The sequence below is a fragment of the Ovis aries genome, chromosome 3 (genome assembly GCF_016772045.2).
Source record: "Ovis aries strain OAR_USU_Benz2616 breed Rambouillet chromosome 3, ARS-UI_Ramb_v3.0, whole genome shotgun sequence".
Taxonomy (NCBI): domain Eukaryota; kingdom Metazoa; phylum Chordata; class Mammalia; order Artiodactyla; family Bovidae; genus Ovis; species Ovis aries.
The window spans coordinates 10,843,606-10,861,438 of NC_056056.1; the positions used below are offsets into that span (position 1 = coordinate 10,843,606).

Consider the following 17,833-nt stretch of genomic DNA (forward strand, 5'->3'; position numbering starts at 1 on the left):
TCTGCATATCTGAGGTTTAAACATTAGCAAATGATCACTTTAAAATTCTAATATGGTTAATACTGATTCATATAGTGTAAAAACAAAAGCCTTTGAGGACCTGTAATTTTTAAGACTATTCTTGAGTCCTGAAACCAAAAAAATTAAAAACTACTGAGTTGGCCAACTGTTTCCTTGCCTCTAATAATGGGGTAAAATCCACATCTCAAGATTCGTTTTATTTTAAAATAAGAACACTTACAGAGCGTGTGTGATATGGAAAACATACACTAGGTGGTAGAAATTATTTGTGAAATAATGCGATGTGCTCCCAGTAATGTATGACAGTTACTTGTCTCCATATGTCTTTAGTAACTCTTTATTATATATATATTTTTTAATTTTTTTATTGAAGGATAATTGGTTTACAGAATTTTGTTGTTTTCTCTCAAACCTCAACCTGAATCAACCATAGTTATACATATATCCTCTCCCTTTTGAACTTCCCTCCCATCTCCCTCTCCATCCCACCCCTCTAGTTTGATACAGAGGCCCTGTTTGAGTTTCTTAGCCATACAGAAAATTCCCTTGGCTATCTATTTTACATTGGGTAATGTAAGTTTCCATGTTACTCTCTTCATCCATCTCCCCCTCACCCCGCCTCGCCCCAGCTCACCTCCCTTGCCTCCCCTTGCCCCGCTTCACCTCCCCTCCCCTCTCCTCCCTCTCCTCGCCTCCCTCCCCTCACCTCCCCTCGCCCCCCCTCGCCTCCCCTCTCCCCAAGTCCACAGGTCTGTTCTCTAGGTCTGTTTCTCCACTGCTGCCCTGTTTAAGTAAATTCTTCAGTACCAGTTTTCTAGATTCCATATATATGCGTTAGAATACAATATTTATATTTCTCTTTCTGACTCACTATAGTAATTCTTTATTATATTAAAGAATTTTGGATAAAACTTTCAGTGTGGAATAGGAACTATGGGTCCCTGAAGCAGAATTTTTGGTCATCCATTAAATATATATAAATTAAATGGAAACTTACAAAGCTTTTGTTCAAGAACATGTTGCTGCAGACATCCAGAGTAATGTCTAAGGACACTGACTCTTCTACAGTACTTTTAAAGAAGCAGGTATTGGTGTGGAGAAAAGGGGACCCTCTTACACTGTTGGTGGGAATGCAAACTAGTACAGCCACTATGGAAAAGTCTTGAGATTCCTTAAAAAACTGGAAATAGAACTGCCATATGACCCAGCAATCCCACTGCTGGGTATACACACCAAGGTAACCAGAATTGAAAGAGACACGTGTACCCCAGTGTTCATTGCAGCACTGTTTATAATAGCCAGGACATGGAAGCAACCTAGATGTCCATCAGCAGATGAACGGATAAGAAAGCTGTGGTACATATACACAGTGGAGTATTACTCAGCCATTAAAAAGAATACATTTGAATCAGTTCTAATGAGGTGGATGAAACGAGCCTATTATGTGAAGTAAGAGTGAAGTAAGCCAGAAAGAAAAACACCAATACAGTATACTAACGCATATATATGGAATTTAGAAAGATGGTAATGATAACCCTGTATGCGAGACAGCAAAAGAGACACAGATGTATAGAACAGTCTTTTGGACTCTGTGGGAGAGGGAGAGGGCGGGATGATTTGGGAGAATGGCATTGAAACATGTATAATATCATATAAGAAACGAATCGCCAGTCCAGGTTCGATGCAGGATACAGGATGCTTGGGGCTGGTGCACTGGGATGACCCAGAGGGATGGTACGGGGAGAGAGGAGGGAGAGGGGTTCAGGATGGGGAACATGTGTATACCTGTGGCGGATTCATGTTGATGTATGGCAAAACCAATACAATATTGTAAAGTAATTAGCCTCCAATTAAAATAAATAAAGTTATATTGAATATGTAAAAAAAGAAACAGCTATTTTATAAAACTTACGTGTTTCCTTTCAGACTTGTGTGTGCATACTCAGTATTTCACACAGTAAAATTGCAGTTATATTATAGGTGCGATTTTGTGCTCTGCCGCACGTTGCTACAGAGTTTCCATCATAATGATGATTTATGGCTCTGTGAGGTCTGGGTCTTACTAATATTCCCCTATGTTGCTCATGAAGGCTGTTTCTTCTCTTCTTAGAAATCGTGCTGTGATGCATTTTCTTTATGTTACATACCTTTTTTTTTCCCTCCTTTAGGGATATAATCACAGAAGTGGAATTACTAGGCCAAATTATGTGTGTGTGTGTGTATTACACATACACATATATACACCAAGTGTGTGTATAAATATATATATTTTTTACTGCTTATATTGTGTGTGATTGTTTATGCATATGTGATACACACATGCATACGTATATGTGAGGTGGGAAGTGAGAAGTAATATGACTATGTAAATTTTACTTTCAAATGTGAACAACAGATGTGAAGGAAATTATTAATGGTAGTTGGTATAGTCAACACCTTTAATCCAAAATTCTTTTTCAGAAAACCTGTGATATTTTCTTTAGAAAGTAAGATTAGGATAATCCAGTTGACTGAAGTTATCAAGCACACATTTTTTGTCATTTAAATTTTCAGGCAAATAGAGTATGATAAAATATACTTTTTTTTTTTTAAAACATACTGATTATTCAGAAGACTCTACAGCTGTAGAGCCTAAGGGTACACATCTCTGAAAGCAGAGTATAAGAAGGTAGGTTTATCTGTTCTGTAGGACACTATGAAGTGTCATATAGACTCATTCTTTGAAAGAAATTCTTATCCACTTGTTTCCTTAACTTTTGTCTCTCTAAAATAGGTGCAGAATGAGGGACAAGATGATTGGGTTAGCTTATCAACAGTTAGGTAGCTGATACATGATTTCAAACTCTCTAGTGATAGACGGGGAGATGTATGAAAGAAATTTGAGGGGTTTGCTATGACATTGATGAGCTAGGAATGACTTTAGTGATAACCGAGAGCTTCATTTTTTTTTTTTTTTAAAGCTTGGAAGCTGTGTGCTTGGCAGTTTAGTTTGCGCTTTCTTTCTTTTTATGAATGTACATATTTGAAGTCTTAATTCACCGCTTCTTTACACAGTTTGGCCTCAGTTTCATATTTTACTCCTTCACAGGAATTTGTAATCAGCATATATTGCCTTTCTTTTATAGTTTTATGACCTTTGTGAACTATTCAGAACTGGAGGTCAGGTTCCTGACACAAACTACATATTTATGGTATGTAAACTCCAGTGATATCAACTACTTACTTTATTTTATATTTTTTCACCTACTTATTTTAAATGGAGGAGATCTGTGTTACTACATGTAGATTATATAATACTTTCATTGCCATGTGACAGTCACTATTTAAATATGTGAGAAAGTGATTCAGTACTTTGCTACATTTTCCTGTGTCCTTTAGTTGAGAATAATTATTTTTGTAAACTGCTGTGCAGGTAGGACTGGGTTATAGCCTTCAGTAATGGTTAGGCAAAAACAAAATAGCTTGGAACCTCAGGTTTAAAGCATAAATCTTCAATTTACTGTTATTTTGTCATTTTTTTGAACATTCATTTTCATCTGTTATTAATCTGGATTGAAGAATGTACACATTTACACATTTACTATTAAGGTAGATACTTTCTTTCTGGAATAAAATGTTACTGCTTAATTTTTTTTGAGTTCTGTTATTTTCCTTCTGAAAATTTCTGGGTTACTTTCTTATTCTTTTAGCTGTTTTCCTATGGTCTGATGTTGGCCCAAGGAACATAAATGGGAAGTGTAGATAGTATGTCATTATATGCAGTTGTTAAATACAAAGCTGAGTGTAGAACACTGTTAATGATATTTGCTCTGAGAAAAAAGAACTATTTTCAAATTGACAGCTCTTTTGATACAGTTAAAAAGATTTTTGAAATTCATTTAAAGTTTTTTGATTCACACTTTTTTTTTACAAACATTTATTAATGTAGGTAATAGAGAATTAAAAAAATAGTGGTTTTATAGAGGAAGTCCTTGAGAGAAATGCACAGCAGGTTGCTGTAAGCCTTCTGTAGCATAAGACTAGCACAAACATTTAGTTGGAATAGCTTATTTACTTCCGTTTCAATTTTTTGTTAAAACCCAGTTTCCAAATAATTCAGTGTGTGACTCTTCATTTTGCTATTTTGTACTGTGTCTCTGAGTTTGTGCACTTTGGTATAATTTTTTTAAAATATTGTTGCTATTACATTGTTTGTAACTGTAAATTTTTACTTTACAGGGTGATTTTGTAGACCGAGGTTACTATAGTTTGGAGACCTTCACTTACCTTCTTGCACTAAAGGCTAAATGGCCTGATCGTATTACACTTTTGCGAGGAAATCATGAGAGTAGACAGATAACACAGGTGTATGGATTTTATGGTAAGATTTTCCATTCTCTGACTCTGAATATTGTCTTACCTGCCTCTTTGGGGAAAAAACGCCACGTACGTCATGCATGTGCTTTTAACAGTAAAATTAGAAAGACAGATAATCTTTTTTCACTCTCATTTTAACTCCATTTTCCCCTCAATCAGTTGAAAATCTGACTTCGTAGAGAGAACCATTCTAGTTTTTCTTTTTTTACTAAAGTATATAGTTGATTTACAATGTTAGTTTCAGATGTGCAACACAGTGATTCAATATTTTTATAGATTGTACTCCTTTTAAAGTTATTTTGAAATGTTAGCTATATTGCCTGTGTTGTACAGTATATCCTTGTAGCTTATTATTTTATATATAGTAGTCTGAGAGAACCCTTTTTAACTTTTTGGTGTATGTCTTTCTTGATCAGTGCCTCAAAATGCAGCCTTCAGTTTCCCTCATTGGAATTATCGGGGGCTCTTGCTAAAGTTGTAGACTGCTGGGTGCTGCTGTAGACCGTTTGGGGTGGGGCCTTAGAATCTGCTGAAAAGGAATGTTTTGCACACTCAGTTTAAGAGCCTATTCTGTATACAGTGTGTGTTTGTATACATATCTGTGTATGTATACATCACATCAAGCTAAAATGTGATCATATTTGGTTTTTTAATATTGTGACCAGCTTTTTCACTTCATTAATGTTGTTTTTATAGCTGCACTGTAGTACACTATGGATGTACTGTAAATCTGTGTACTCCCTCCAGAGAATACTGGAACTCAAGTCATTAAAAGCAAAATAGCTACTTCTATAAAATTTTATATGATTGAAAGCTTTAAAAAATGAGATTTGGAGCTCTTTAAAGGAGGTAGATAGAACTGTTGAGATATTAATATGAATTTTCTTTGAGCACAATTAAGGCAAATATTGAGAGATTTAAAAATATTAATCTCATACCCATTTAGTTTTAGACTTTATATTTTGAATTATCTTCTGTCATTGTAAAGATAAATTGAACTCTCTTACTGCTCATTTTGTCAGCCATTGTCAATTATTAAACTGAGAAATTTTGACAATTTATTGTTATTTATTTATTTATGGTCACCCTTTGTTTCTTGGGGGAACCTTAGTTCCCCAGTCAGGGGTTGAATCCAGGCCGTGGCAGGGAAAGCCTGGAATCCTAACTACTAGGCCGCCAGGGAACTCCCTGAGAATTTGTTGCTTATATAACCTTGTTAATAGAAATTGAAAAGTTAGATGGCTAATGTTTATCTCCTTTCTACAAGTTACTTCTTATTTACATTCTCAAAATGCCAAATACCATTTGGAATAAAACTGATTGATGCTTTTACAAAATAATCACTATTTTGGATAACATATAATATGTTGTTAGCTCAGTGAAAGCAGCTGACTCCAGCTGTCCAAGATTACTATTATGCATATACTTACACCCCAGAAATTGACCAGCATTATCACTGTAGGGCAAAAGGAATAACAAGGGGAGAGGAAGGAGGACATTTTAATCATGATGCCTTGACTGAAGAAAATGACGGCTGCACAACATAATGTACTGGATGGTTTTGATCCCAGGCTGTGCTCTGGTGCTCAGAGATGGTTTTGTTTAGTAAGAGGAAGCCTGTCTGCTCCTCAGGAGGAAGATAGACGTAGTCATCATGGAACTTCATACTGACTTTAAAGTAAAAATGTCCACATATAGCTGTTATCTTGGGCCTTCAGTTCATCCTGATAAACATGGTTGTAGTTAGCAGTTATTATGAACCAAGTGCTTTGCTTATGTGTCAGGGTGAAAAATTGACAAGTTGATTCCTACTGGTAAACTGTGCTCAGTGTTAGAGATGTCTCCTGAGACGTTTACATAAGGATCCTGCCTCACGTAGAGATACAATTTAGAAAATTATGAGGGTTGACAGTACCCCACAGTGTCAATAGTGATATGTGTTTTTTTTTTTTTTTCAAAATTAAGAAACCAAAGAGCATAGCTTCCTTGGTATTAACTGAGAGAAGAGATTAATACACTCTATTAACTGTTGTAGATAGCAGAGAATGTTCAGCTGAGAATATAGAAGACCTAGTGATAACTACCAGGGTACTTACTAGAACTCAAGTGTGTAGTTGCACAGTCTGCAGAAAGTCTCAGGAGAGACAACGTAGGTCAGAGAAATGTTGGAAAGGGGATTACCCGTGTTCTTGTGATTAAGGGTCCTCTAATGTGTTTGGTTATCCTGCTAGCGTAATGTAGTCACGTTAAATATGTTACTGTGTTTGATGGAATTGCCCCGAATTTTTTAAAAGTTTATTTATTTTACCATGCCACATGGCCTGTAGGACCCAGTTCTCTGACCAGGGATCAAAATTGCACCCTTAGCAGTGAAAACAAGGAGTCCTAACCACCAGACCACCAGGGAACTACTCCCAGTGTTAATGATAAGACAAAAATGTTTGCTCTGGGTTATGTGAAATTAATATTTAGCTCTTCTTGATTATAGCATTTGACCAATAATTTCAGCTGCTCCTTAGGGCCACTTTCCTAGACCAGTTAGCTACTAGTCTCCTGACTACATGGAGGGTCTCCCAGGGCTAAATATGTCATAACTTGCCACCCTAGTTTAAGCACCAGCTCTGTTGTCCTAGTGTTAGATATGTCCTTTGTTTATTTTATTTCATTTATTTACTTTTTGGCCACGCCTCACAGCTTGCAGGATTCCCAACCAGAGATTGAACCCAGGCCACGGCAATGAAAACACTGAGTCCTAACCACTGGATCTCCAGGGAATGCCCTTGTATTCTTTATTTTTATCAGCATATTCAGAACTTCATTAATGAGAACTCTGTTTCTCTCATAGATGAGTGCCAAACCAAATATGGAAATGCTAATGCCTGGAGATACTGTACCAAAGTTTTTGACATGCTCACAGTAGCAGCTGTAAGTTTACGTAAATCTTTTAAAAAGCTTAAGTATTTTTCTGCCAGTATCACTTTGCATATGTTTATCTAATTGCCATCTCAATTATATTGCTATCATTAGCACTCATTGATGAATTTAGGTATGAATGAGTTTATTGTTATATATTCAACTCTTCATTATCTTTTTTTGCTAGTTAATAGATGAGCAGATTTTGTGTGTTCATGGTGGTTTATCTCCTGATATCAAAACACTGGATCAAATTCGAACCATTGAACGGAATCAGGAAATTCCCCATAAAGGAGCATTTTGTGATCTGGTTTGGTCAGATCCTGAAGATGTGGATACTTGGGCAATCAGTCCCCGAGGAGCAGGTTGGCTTTTTGGCGCAAAGGTCACAAATGAGGTAAAGCCAACATTTTTGTAAAAGTGGTTTGTTGGTGCTAATGGCATATGTAAAGAACTATGGGTGTTAAAGATGCCAAGCTTCTCGTCTAGTTTACCGAAACTGTGGTGCTTATGGATATCAGATTTCTTGTCTGGTTTATCATATGTCTTTCCTTAAGGTTAGATGAGATCATGTAATAAAAGCACCTCCTTTAGCATCCACTGGTACTATGTGTAAAATAAATTTCCCTTGTCTTTCAAACAGTGCAAGTAATGAGATAACAAGGGCAAGATAGGCAGCTTTTTTAATATGTATTTCTTAGTGTATATATATATTTTTTGAGATATAATTGACATATAACATTGTATTAGTTATGTATACAACATAATGATTTGATATGTGTGTTTATTGAGAATAGGCAGATTTTTTGAGGTTCAACTATTTTCATTTAAAAATACACACACATACACAGGGTGAACTGATCCAGCGTAGTGGAGTCAGAGAGCTAGATTTATCCTGTCTGAGCCTCTGTTTCTTTCAGTTGCAAGAGAAGGATAATAAATCTTTTTTGAAATTTAAGAGCCATACTGAAGCCTCAGTAAATGATCGATATTGATAGTAATATGTGTGTGTGCTCAGTCGTGTCCTACTCTTTGTAACCCCATGGACTGAAGCTTGCCGGCTCCTCTGTCCATGAGATTTCCCAGACAAGATTACTGGAGTGGGTTGCCATTTTCCTCCTCCAGGGCATCTTCCTGATCCCATGTACCTTGTGTTTCCTGCATTGGCAGGCAGATTCTTTGCCACTAGCGCCACCTGGGATGCAGACTGATAGTAATATATTTATTATTAAACCGTAAAAAACTGTGCTTCATATCTGATTGTACTTAAAGAATGCTTTTCTTTCAGAAACTTGTGTCTAATTATGTGATTATTTCTATAACTCAGGCCAAAGTGGCTAACTTACGGAAGTTAGTGGGGAATAACAGTAGAATGGGTTCTATTATCATGAGAGTTTTAGTAGATACAGGATTTATACTTTACTCAAATGCTTATTTTCTTATATGTGTAGGTTGATTTCTTTTAAAATGTGCTGGGTACTTAACGGAACCTTTCTAAATTGCAGTTTGTTCATATCAACAACCTAAAACTCATCTGCAGAGCACATCAGTTAGTGCATGAAGGCTATAAGTTTATGTTTGATGAGAAGCTGGTAACAGTATGGTCTGCTCCTAATTACTGCTATCGTTGTGGAAATATTGCTTCAATCATGGTCTTCAAAGATGTAAATACAAGAGAACCAAAGTTATTCCGGGCAGTTCCAGATTCAGAACGTGTTATTCCTCCCAGAACGACGACGCCGTATTTTCTTTGAGGCCTTCGCCCCATCCTGCTGACCCATTTTTCTGCCCTCTTCTCACCCCAACTTTTGTGTATTACCCTCTACAATATACTTTTTATTGAGCACTTTGCTGCTGAAATGCTGCCTCTTGCCTTTTTTTTTAAATTTTAAATTATCTAAATTTATTGTTTGTTATGGTGTCTATAGCAACGTTTTTCTATCAGTTTTCTCCCCCGTCCCATCCCCGCCTTGGACTCACTTGAGAAGACTTGAGAAATGTCTTAATACTCACACTGCTGCATGTAGCTCTTGCTTATTTACCGGTCTGAGGGAAACAGAATGTGTTTCCTTTTTTAAAAAGCCAATTGACAGAACAGACTGCTCTGAAATACTCTTCCTTTTGTATTATTCAGTCTTCTGTTTTAGTTTGGTAAGTTTTAAGAAATTTCAGCAGCAAAGTTGTTATCCAGTGGGCACGATGGACTGCAAATGACTCGAGTTATGTATACCGTCCCAGCTGTAAACTTCATTGTCCTTTGTTGGATGATATTTTAAATGGATATAAAATAAATTGGTCTAAAGGGCTGCCCTTTGTTGTGTTTTTAAATTTTAGTTTTAAAACTGCTATAGCTTATGACTTTGTACATTATGGTAATTGTATTGATCTTTTTCCAGATTCCTTGTATTTTTTAATAAAGTAATCCTAAAAAAAACTCAGATAGGTTAAAGTGTTAGAAATTTTAAACAGCATACGTTGTTAGCTTAAAGTTATTCTTTCTTTTTTCCTAATCAGAGTTCTTGACCCTTTGGCTATTAAGTTTAAAACTTCAACTGAAATTCAGTACTATTTATTTTTAAAAAATCACTAAACTGTGCCTAAATAAATAACTGCCATATTAATGTTTTGGTTTATATCCTCTCTAGTAATAGAAAAACATTTAATACTTGTAATACTGATGTGTTCATTTGATACCAGTTGAGTAGAATGTGATCAATCCAGTTTACAGTCTATCATGAGTATCATTAAGTAAAATATATGTACTTTTCAATGGGAATCATTCTTTTCTTGCTGTAACACTTGACCTTAACTTTTAGAAAGTGTTCATTTTTTTAACTGCAACTGGAAAGGTTGAAAAGTCAGGACTCTTGTATTTGTGGACTGTACTCTGAAGCAGATTTTTTAAAGTGTAGAAAAAAAACCCAAATTGTCCTTTTTGTAAAGGTCTGTGATACCATGTTTTGGCTTTGTGTAAGTAATTTGAATATCCAAAGGGTTGTGATGATCGGTTCTTGATACGCAACTGTCCGCTTAATAAGGACAAGTGTTCCAGTGTCTCTTATGACTTTGGTCATAAATGATGCTAGAATTCACCATTTTGTGAAATAGTTGGTATCCATTTACTACTATAATTAATTTTTTGTCATTCCAGGAAATCTTTGTGAAGCCAGCCAATTAATAAAGCACTTTAGCATCTGTTCAGGTAGTTTTGAAAACCAACTTTTTCCCATTCAGGATAAGAACTTCCAGGTTACCTAAAAATGCAATAAAAGTCTTTATAGTCTAAGCTTCTTGGCACATAATTTTTCATCAGGGCTTTTCCTTTATTAAATGAGCACAATACTGTGTTAATTTTGACCCCCTTAACCACATAGCTCCTTGTATAGTTTTTAATTGTATAGCTGCAAGAAAGAAGTGACTAAGACATTTGCTGCAAACACTTGAACTGTTGGGTCAGTAGCTTTGTGTTACTGCCCTGACCCCAGTGTAATTCAGGGGGAAAGGTATTTTTTATCTTACAGGGATATGTAGCTATGTATTTTACTAATTGTGAAACACTGGAAATGAATGATGCAGACAACTTGGTGTGGTCTTGGACAGCTCTCTGCAGTATTTTTTTTTTTTTTTCTGTTACCATAAATTGTATTTAAGTGCTTGCTCTCATCTGCTTTTAAGTTGTACCAATAAAATCAGTAACCCTCAGCCCTTCACATTTGACACTGCTTAGCTTAGATCGATGTAGTTGTTTTAGTTATCCGTGTAATGTGACTTTTATTTTTAAGTCATGGTGTACTGCATTCGTTTGTCACTAGTTGGGCATGTGCCAATATTTCTGTCCATTCCTTAACTGCCATCTCTGTTTTGCCTGATTTTTTTCTCTTCAACCGAATAATGGCTTTTTGCATGAAAAAAGTTTTTAATATTAGACATGTAAAGGGAAGAGAGAGTGAATGTATTGGACTTTGTAAGCCTAAAAGGAATATTTGGATCCCTCTAATAAAAAGGGCTATGTACTATTTAGAGTAATCATGTGGTGGAAAATACTTGCAAGTCACAGATTTGTAGGCAGGAGGCTCTGTTACTCCCTGTGTCTAGGCTGAATGTAAAATCCCTTATGTTGTATTAATGGGGGTAATAACTATTTTTATTTGCCGATGATATACTTGGTTTCTAATAAAATGTCCTAGGCTCTAGTGAGAACTGTCTACTTTTAATTGCCAATTACTCCCCTTTCCTCATTTTTCTGATATGCTCTTGGCTAGCTTTTTCTCGGTTAATGCTTTTTCCTGAAAAATCTCACTATTTTAAATGTGTTTATTCGAGTGTGATCCTAAAAAGCCTGGATCAAGAGCACATCTCTAATATGCAGCCTGCATCAGCTCCTACTCCATCTGGATGTCTAGAACTGTTGGACGATTTTGATGTCTTAAACCCTGGGTTTTGCTTTTGAAATAAGGTTTGAAATACTGTTCTTCGTATTAAGATTTGTGTGTTTTTGCTTTGTAAGCCCAGCATCAGGTTTTGGAAAATGCCTGTACTGTGAAAGCAAATCTGAACTCTCTTCTGAGCCTCTTTCATTGTCAGAAATAGAATTGCTTTCCATCAGCCTCCAAAAAATTGTATATCTGGAGTGGAAGAGATTTATCAGAAAAAATCCAGATTTTTAAATGTACTTGTTTTCTAAATGCCAATGTTTGTAAAGCACCTTCAGTTCTTTGGATGAAAGGTGCTATATTCTCTCAGTGTAAATTAATAAAAAGATTATAGGAAGTTTGTCAAAAAATTTTATCTAATGTAGTCTGTAGTATGTCCCAACAAGAAGTTAGCATTTTATATAACACAATTTAAAAAAATGCTTATTCCTTTACTTGGTTGCTTGACTAGTAAACAGAAGTGAAACTTTTCTTGTTCTGCATTTGACTCCAAGTGTCCCAGTTCTTTAAAGGCAACATTCATTGTTCTGTCCTGGATCCACTACCCAGAACCCTGCTTCATGAGATCGTCACAACTCTTTCACTTGCATAATTAAACAGTATGAAGTCATGTTGATGAAATATACAGTAGTAAAACACCAAACAGAAGCATTTGGAAAGTCTCCTAGCATGAAACCAAACACAGTAGATGCTTGGGGAAGGAACCTGTTCCCCTCTTACTAGTTTTCCTGTTAATCACTTAGTGAATATGTGCCTTTTTCACCCTTGTGATAATAAGTTTATGCTGGTTTGAACCATTCAGATGTTTTCTTAATTCAAAAATGCATGAAGTTTATGAATTTTTTTTGCATGTGTGTCAACAGAAATACTTATTACGTAAGTATATTTCACTCAGTCCTTGGGGATCCACTGTTCTCGGCACTTTGCTCTTTTTTATATAAATGGAAATGTGTTATTAAAGACTGAATGCAGGCATTATGGAATAGTGGAAAGAATACAGGTTTGGGGATCAATCTAGGTAAGAACCTCAGGTCTGCCAGGCAGTAAGAACAGCTGACCTGTATTGAGCACACTTAACTGAATACTACTGTACATGCCCTATTTTGTGTCATCCTTAAAATGGCTCGATGACTATATTAGGTCTTTGTTCATTTTTTCTTCAGATGCGGAAACAAATCATAGGAAGCTTGCCCAAGTTTGCGCAGGAGAGCTGGAACCTGAACCCCAGGGCATCCTAGAGTAGTACATCTTACACAATGTTAGTTACTGTAGCTGTGTGACACCCGGGCAAGTTGGATTCTAATCTTACAAATTCTGTGTCTAAGAATATCATACAGGGTTGGTCTCAGGATTAAAAACAGCACTCAAATACCCAGTCCCTGACCCAAAGTTGCAGTTTATTGAGAGCACACTTACATGCCATTTGCCCAAATCCATTGTAGTTAGGAAGTAAGAGTAATCCAAGGCAATAATAATTGCTGACATAGTGTAGTTTATGTAAGTACAACAAATTTGGAAATGTTTGATTAGGATGGAGTAGTTGGGGAAGGCTTAAAAGAGGAAGTGTGAATTAAAAGAGGAACGTGAACCAGAATGATGGGCCATGCATTTCATATAGTAGAAGCACAGAAGCAGGGATTACTAGAACTTGGACACGATTCGGAGATAGAATTGAGGGTACGTACTTCTTGAGAAAGCTTAAGAAATGAATAGCTGCAGCTCTATTGACAATACTGTGTGTTGCAGAAGCATTGGTCAATTGTGAAAAACCTTGAAAACCAGGCAGGATAGTTTTAATTCATGTTTTGAGAAACAGTGAATGACTTTCAAAATTAGTCTTCCTAGTAAGTTGATCTCACCAGGACTCCTACCCCATCTTCCCCAGTCTTTGACAAATTATTCTAGGGTTCTTTCCTTTTTCTGGCTTGGTAATAGGGTGGATACGACTGGTTGGGAATTTGGTGTCTGTGATTCTGTAATTTGAGGATTATGTAAAATACTAATTTGGGGAGCCAACATGTTCAATTGTTTTTCCTTGACAATGCCATTTTAAAGGTTCCATTACAATTTACCATCATTTCACTGAAGGAAGTATGTACAAAGAGCTGTCTCGGAATAAAAGACAGTCCTTTACACCAAATAAATTTGACTTTATGAAAAATTAATATTCTTATTTTTGCCATTTGTGATCAGTAAGAGATTTGTCCCAAGCCTTTTGGTGTGTATAACTCTAAGCTGTTATATTATTGATGCACAAAAGCATGTTTCACTGAAACAAGTAGCTTAAGAGTTATGCCTCCTCTCAGCTCCAAATAGATTCTGAGGATCTACCAAACAAAAACTACAGAGGAATGCAGCAAGGGGAAGGGGATTCCACCAAAAAGGAAGAATTTTGTTAGTATGTTAATGAGTTATGTCTTATTTTGAAGGATGGTCTTGTTAAAGCAGAAAAGATGACTGCCATTTATTATGCTTAAGTGCTGGTAGTCTTGCATGCTTAGGTCTGGCGACAATACTAAAAATGCAAAGAAATTTATTTTAAAATCGATTAGCTGGAGCAGAGGTTACAATTACCTTCAGTATCACAAGATGGTTAGCAACACATTCAGGGGTCAATTCTATATAGGCATTTGAAAACGGAGCCTATTGCTTTTGATTATGGCATTAATTCTGTTTGCAGGGTTGATTTTCCTTTCTTGGTAATTTACTTTATAAACCTCTTGCTTTCTTGGAAGCCTGCACCCGAGCCTGTCATCTTTTCTGCAGCGTACTGAGCACATAAACCACGCTTTATTTTGATAAGATTCTTACAGTTTTCTTGCTGGATTTTCTGAAGCGCCTCTGAGTTCTGACCATTACAGCATGATGTAGTCAGGGACCGGATATGAGGTGGTTCAAAATGAAGCTCAGTTTGGAGACTTCGCTCACTGTCGCACCTGCCAGAAGAGTTTGGGAAACTGCAGCGCTTGGTTGTTGGGTCTGGCGTAGCGCAGTGTCGGGCGGGGGGGCGGCGCCAGCAGGTGTGTGGGATGCAGGAACCTGAGCCGAAAGAACCTGCCCGCAGGTGTCTGGCGCCGAAGACGCAGTTTCTGCTTTCGACCGCACGGTGGCGCTTAGATGTCCCCCGCCTTGCTAGCAGTCTCTAAGGCACCTCCGCCGCCACCTGCAGTCTCAACCAAACTCTAGGTGGCGGGATGTGACGGCCCGAGAGCCCAATCGACTGCCAGGTTTTCGGCTACACTACAGCTCTAGCCAATGGGAGCCGAGGAGAGGCGCGGAGGAGGCGGGTCTCGCGGCAAGCCTGGCAGAGGCGCGAGGCCCTCCGCCCGCCTCTCCGCCTACTCCAAGCCTCCGCCGCCTCAGCTTCCCGAGCGAGCCCTACGGCCGCCGGAGCAGCTCCCGCGGCGGAGCAGGAGCCGGATGGTCAGAGGAGCCCGGCAGCCCCAGCAGCCGCGGAGTCGCCTGGCCCCCAGGTGGGGCGGGGGCTGGATGGAGGTCGGGCTTGGGGATGGGGCGGGGGCGCGGGAGCGGGCCCAGGGCAGCAGCTTGGGGCCGTGAGGCATTCGGGGGCGCCGAGACTGGTGGGGCGGGGGGTTCAGGCTCGGGGAACTCGGGGGTCGCCTAGGGGGCGGCGGAGCGGGCTGGCCGGCGGTCGCACCCTCCCGGCCGGATGAGAGGGGTGTGTGAGGGAAGGGGCGCCGACGGGTGAGACTCGGGGCGCTGGGCCGGGAGGGGCAGGAACGCGCGCGCCCGGTGGAGGGGGCCGTGGAATGCGGGGTGCGCCGGGCCTGGAGGGGCGGGGCTCGGAGGGGCACTGCCCGGGCGGGAGGGGGTGAGCATGGGGAAGGGGAAGCGGAGGGGTGTGCGGGGTTGATGAGGCAGACAATGAGTAGGAGGTGGTGGGTGGTTTTGGGGAGATGGGCTGTGACGCGTAAGGACGAGGATGGAGTGAGAGACCCGGAGACAGAGCAGGGTTTGGGCAAAGCAGATATTAGGGGGTCGCTGGGTTTCGGGTTAATAGGGAAACAGAGCATAAGGCATTTTGTAAGGTCAGGCATGGGCTTAGCGAGTCCAGGGTTCTCGAGCGCGGTCCGTTGAGTTGTTGACTGGCACAGTATGGCCCGCAGATGTGTTCTGGTATGTTACTTTTAGTTACCATCTTATCTGTTTGGTCTGTAGACTGACTGGCACAGTGGAGAAACCACCCCGAAAACGGAAAAGCAGGTAAGGCAAAATGCCTTCCTAATTTTTCTTCGTATTTTTCCATTTGCTTGGGTGCACCTGTGCTAGACTGCATAATTATACGCTGTCAGATGAAGTTTTTTATTTAGCTCCTTTCTTAATGAGTGTAGCTGTCTGCAGGATCTCTCTTCTGAGGACCTCAAAGTATTAACCTGTACACTTTTTTTTTTTTTGTATCTAAGATTATATGGCAAACAGATATAGATAATTGAGAAGTCCTTTTTTTTTAATGTTAGCCGTAATTTCAACTTCTTCACCAGCTCTGTTTAAAAAGCTAAGGTTTATTGAACACCTACTATGTGCCAGGTGCGATGTGCAGGTGATTATTTGTATTATCTTCTGTAATCCTTGAAGCTCCCCAAGGAAGTGTGTACAGGTAGTCACTGTTTTACACAGGAGAGAACTGAGACTCAAGGGAAACAGCATTTCCCCAAGATCATACATCTGATAAATGATAGAACCAGGATTTGAAGCCTGGTAGTCTGACTCCAGAGCTGAAGCTTTTAACGTTATAGTGTAATGCCTCTAATAAATAAATAATTGAAAATAAGTAACTTTTAAAAAATACATTGTACATGAAGTGTAATAAACAGCTGAACCACAGGAAAATAGATACAAAATAGTCCTCAGCAAGTGCATTATTCCGAGCGTCCATTCTATTTTCTGAGCACATTCCACCTGTCAGGTACTTTATAGCAATTCTGTGTAGTCATTTGAAGATTTCTTTTTCACAGATGTTGGTATTGGCCTAGAGAAAGTAAGTTACAGTAGTGAGTATGTGACCAGTGGGACCACTGTAATGGTACTTGCTAAGTTATCCATGTCAGTGCCTGGAAAACCTTAACAGTAAGTAGATACGAAATGCTGATGGTGGAAAGTGTCAACAGCCAAAGTTCCTTTGTCACTCTTTAGGCCTGTACTGGGCAATATGGTAGCCATGAATGGCGTTGAACACTCAAAATGTGGCTCGAATGACTGAGAAACTGAATTTTTAATATTATTAGTTGTAATTAAATTTAAAAATGGATACTTAATTATTGGAAAATGTTTATATCTGGAACGACTTGGGTATGTGAATCTGCTTTTTCATCTGTAAATTCTGAAATCTAAACACGGATCAAATGTATCCAATGAAAACTTAATGTCCAAGGTGAGGCATATATTTTAAGTATTAAAAAACACACCAAATTTCAGATTAGTACAAAAAGAACATGGCAAACTTCTCATTAGTAATTTTTATGTTGATCACTTCATGAAATAATATTTTAGATATATTGGATTAAATAAACTATTACTCAAGTTAATTTCAGTTTTTTCTTTTTACTTTTTCTAACATTACTGGGAATTTAAAGATCACAAATATGGCTTACATTTACTTTCTTTTCAGTAACCCTTGTTTAACTCTTATTACCCCATTGCCAGACTCTTAGAGTAGCCTCCTGACTGGGTTCCCTACCTTGAATCTGTAATTGATTCACATACTATGCAAGTTGATCTTGTAATTCTCAAGCTTAAGGTCCTTATGTGGTTCCCCTTGTTTACTGAACGTAATTCAGACTTTTTAGTGTCATCGTGAAAAGAGACTGCCCTCTATTATGATAAACCATAAAGGAAAAGAATATTTTAAAAATGAGTGTGTGTATATATATATAATTTTAACTGAATCACTTTGCTATACAGCAGAAATTAACACAGCATTGTAAATCAACTATGCTTCAGTTAAAAAAAAAAAAAGAAGATACTGCTTTATTTCACGCCTCCCTGTCTTCCCAGCCACAGCTGAGTTTTGTGGCCTTGAAAATTCTCTGTAAAGGAGCTACTATACGTCTCGTATTAAATAACTTTCTGATGAGCCCTTCGCAGTGAAT

The 17,833-nt window shown here is 38.2% G+C and overlaps 2 protein-coding genes across 4 annotated transcripts in view; both read left to right on the forward strand.

Moving 5' to 3' along the window:
- PPP6C (protein phosphatase 6 catalytic subunit) overlaps positions 1-12,205 on the forward strand; it is a 38,152-nt gene extending 25,947 nt beyond the window's left edge. Inside the window, exons 3-7 of the mRNA XM_027966449.3 lie at positions 3,147-3,212; positions 4,240-4,381; positions 7,223-7,302; positions 7,478-7,687; positions 8,796-12,205. Of these exons, the coding sequence (XP_027822250.1) occupies positions 3,147-3,212; positions 4,240-4,381; positions 7,223-7,302; positions 7,478-7,687; positions 8,796-9,044 (747 nt within the window). The 3' untranslated portion in view covers positions 9,045-12,205. The remainder of the gene's footprint in view (positions 1-3,146; positions 3,213-4,239; positions 4,382-7,222; positions 7,303-7,477; positions 7,688-8,795) is intronic.
- A 2,824-nt stretch (positions 12,206-15,029) lies between these two features.
- Positions 15,030-17,833, forward strand: part of SCAI (suppressor of cancer cell invasion) — a 116,745-nt gene continuing 113,941 nt past the window's right edge. For all 3 annotated transcript variants that reach the window (XR_006059083.2, XM_027966450.2, XM_042245707.2), the window contains exons 1-2: positions 15,030-15,196; positions 15,903-15,947. Coding sequence is in view for 2 of the 3 variants with exons in the window: in XM_027966450.2 (XP_027822251.1) it covers positions 15,144-15,196; positions 15,903-15,947 (98 nt within the window). In the remaining variant the exon portion in view is untranslated. The remainder of the gene's footprint in view (positions 15,197-15,902; positions 15,948-17,833) is intronic.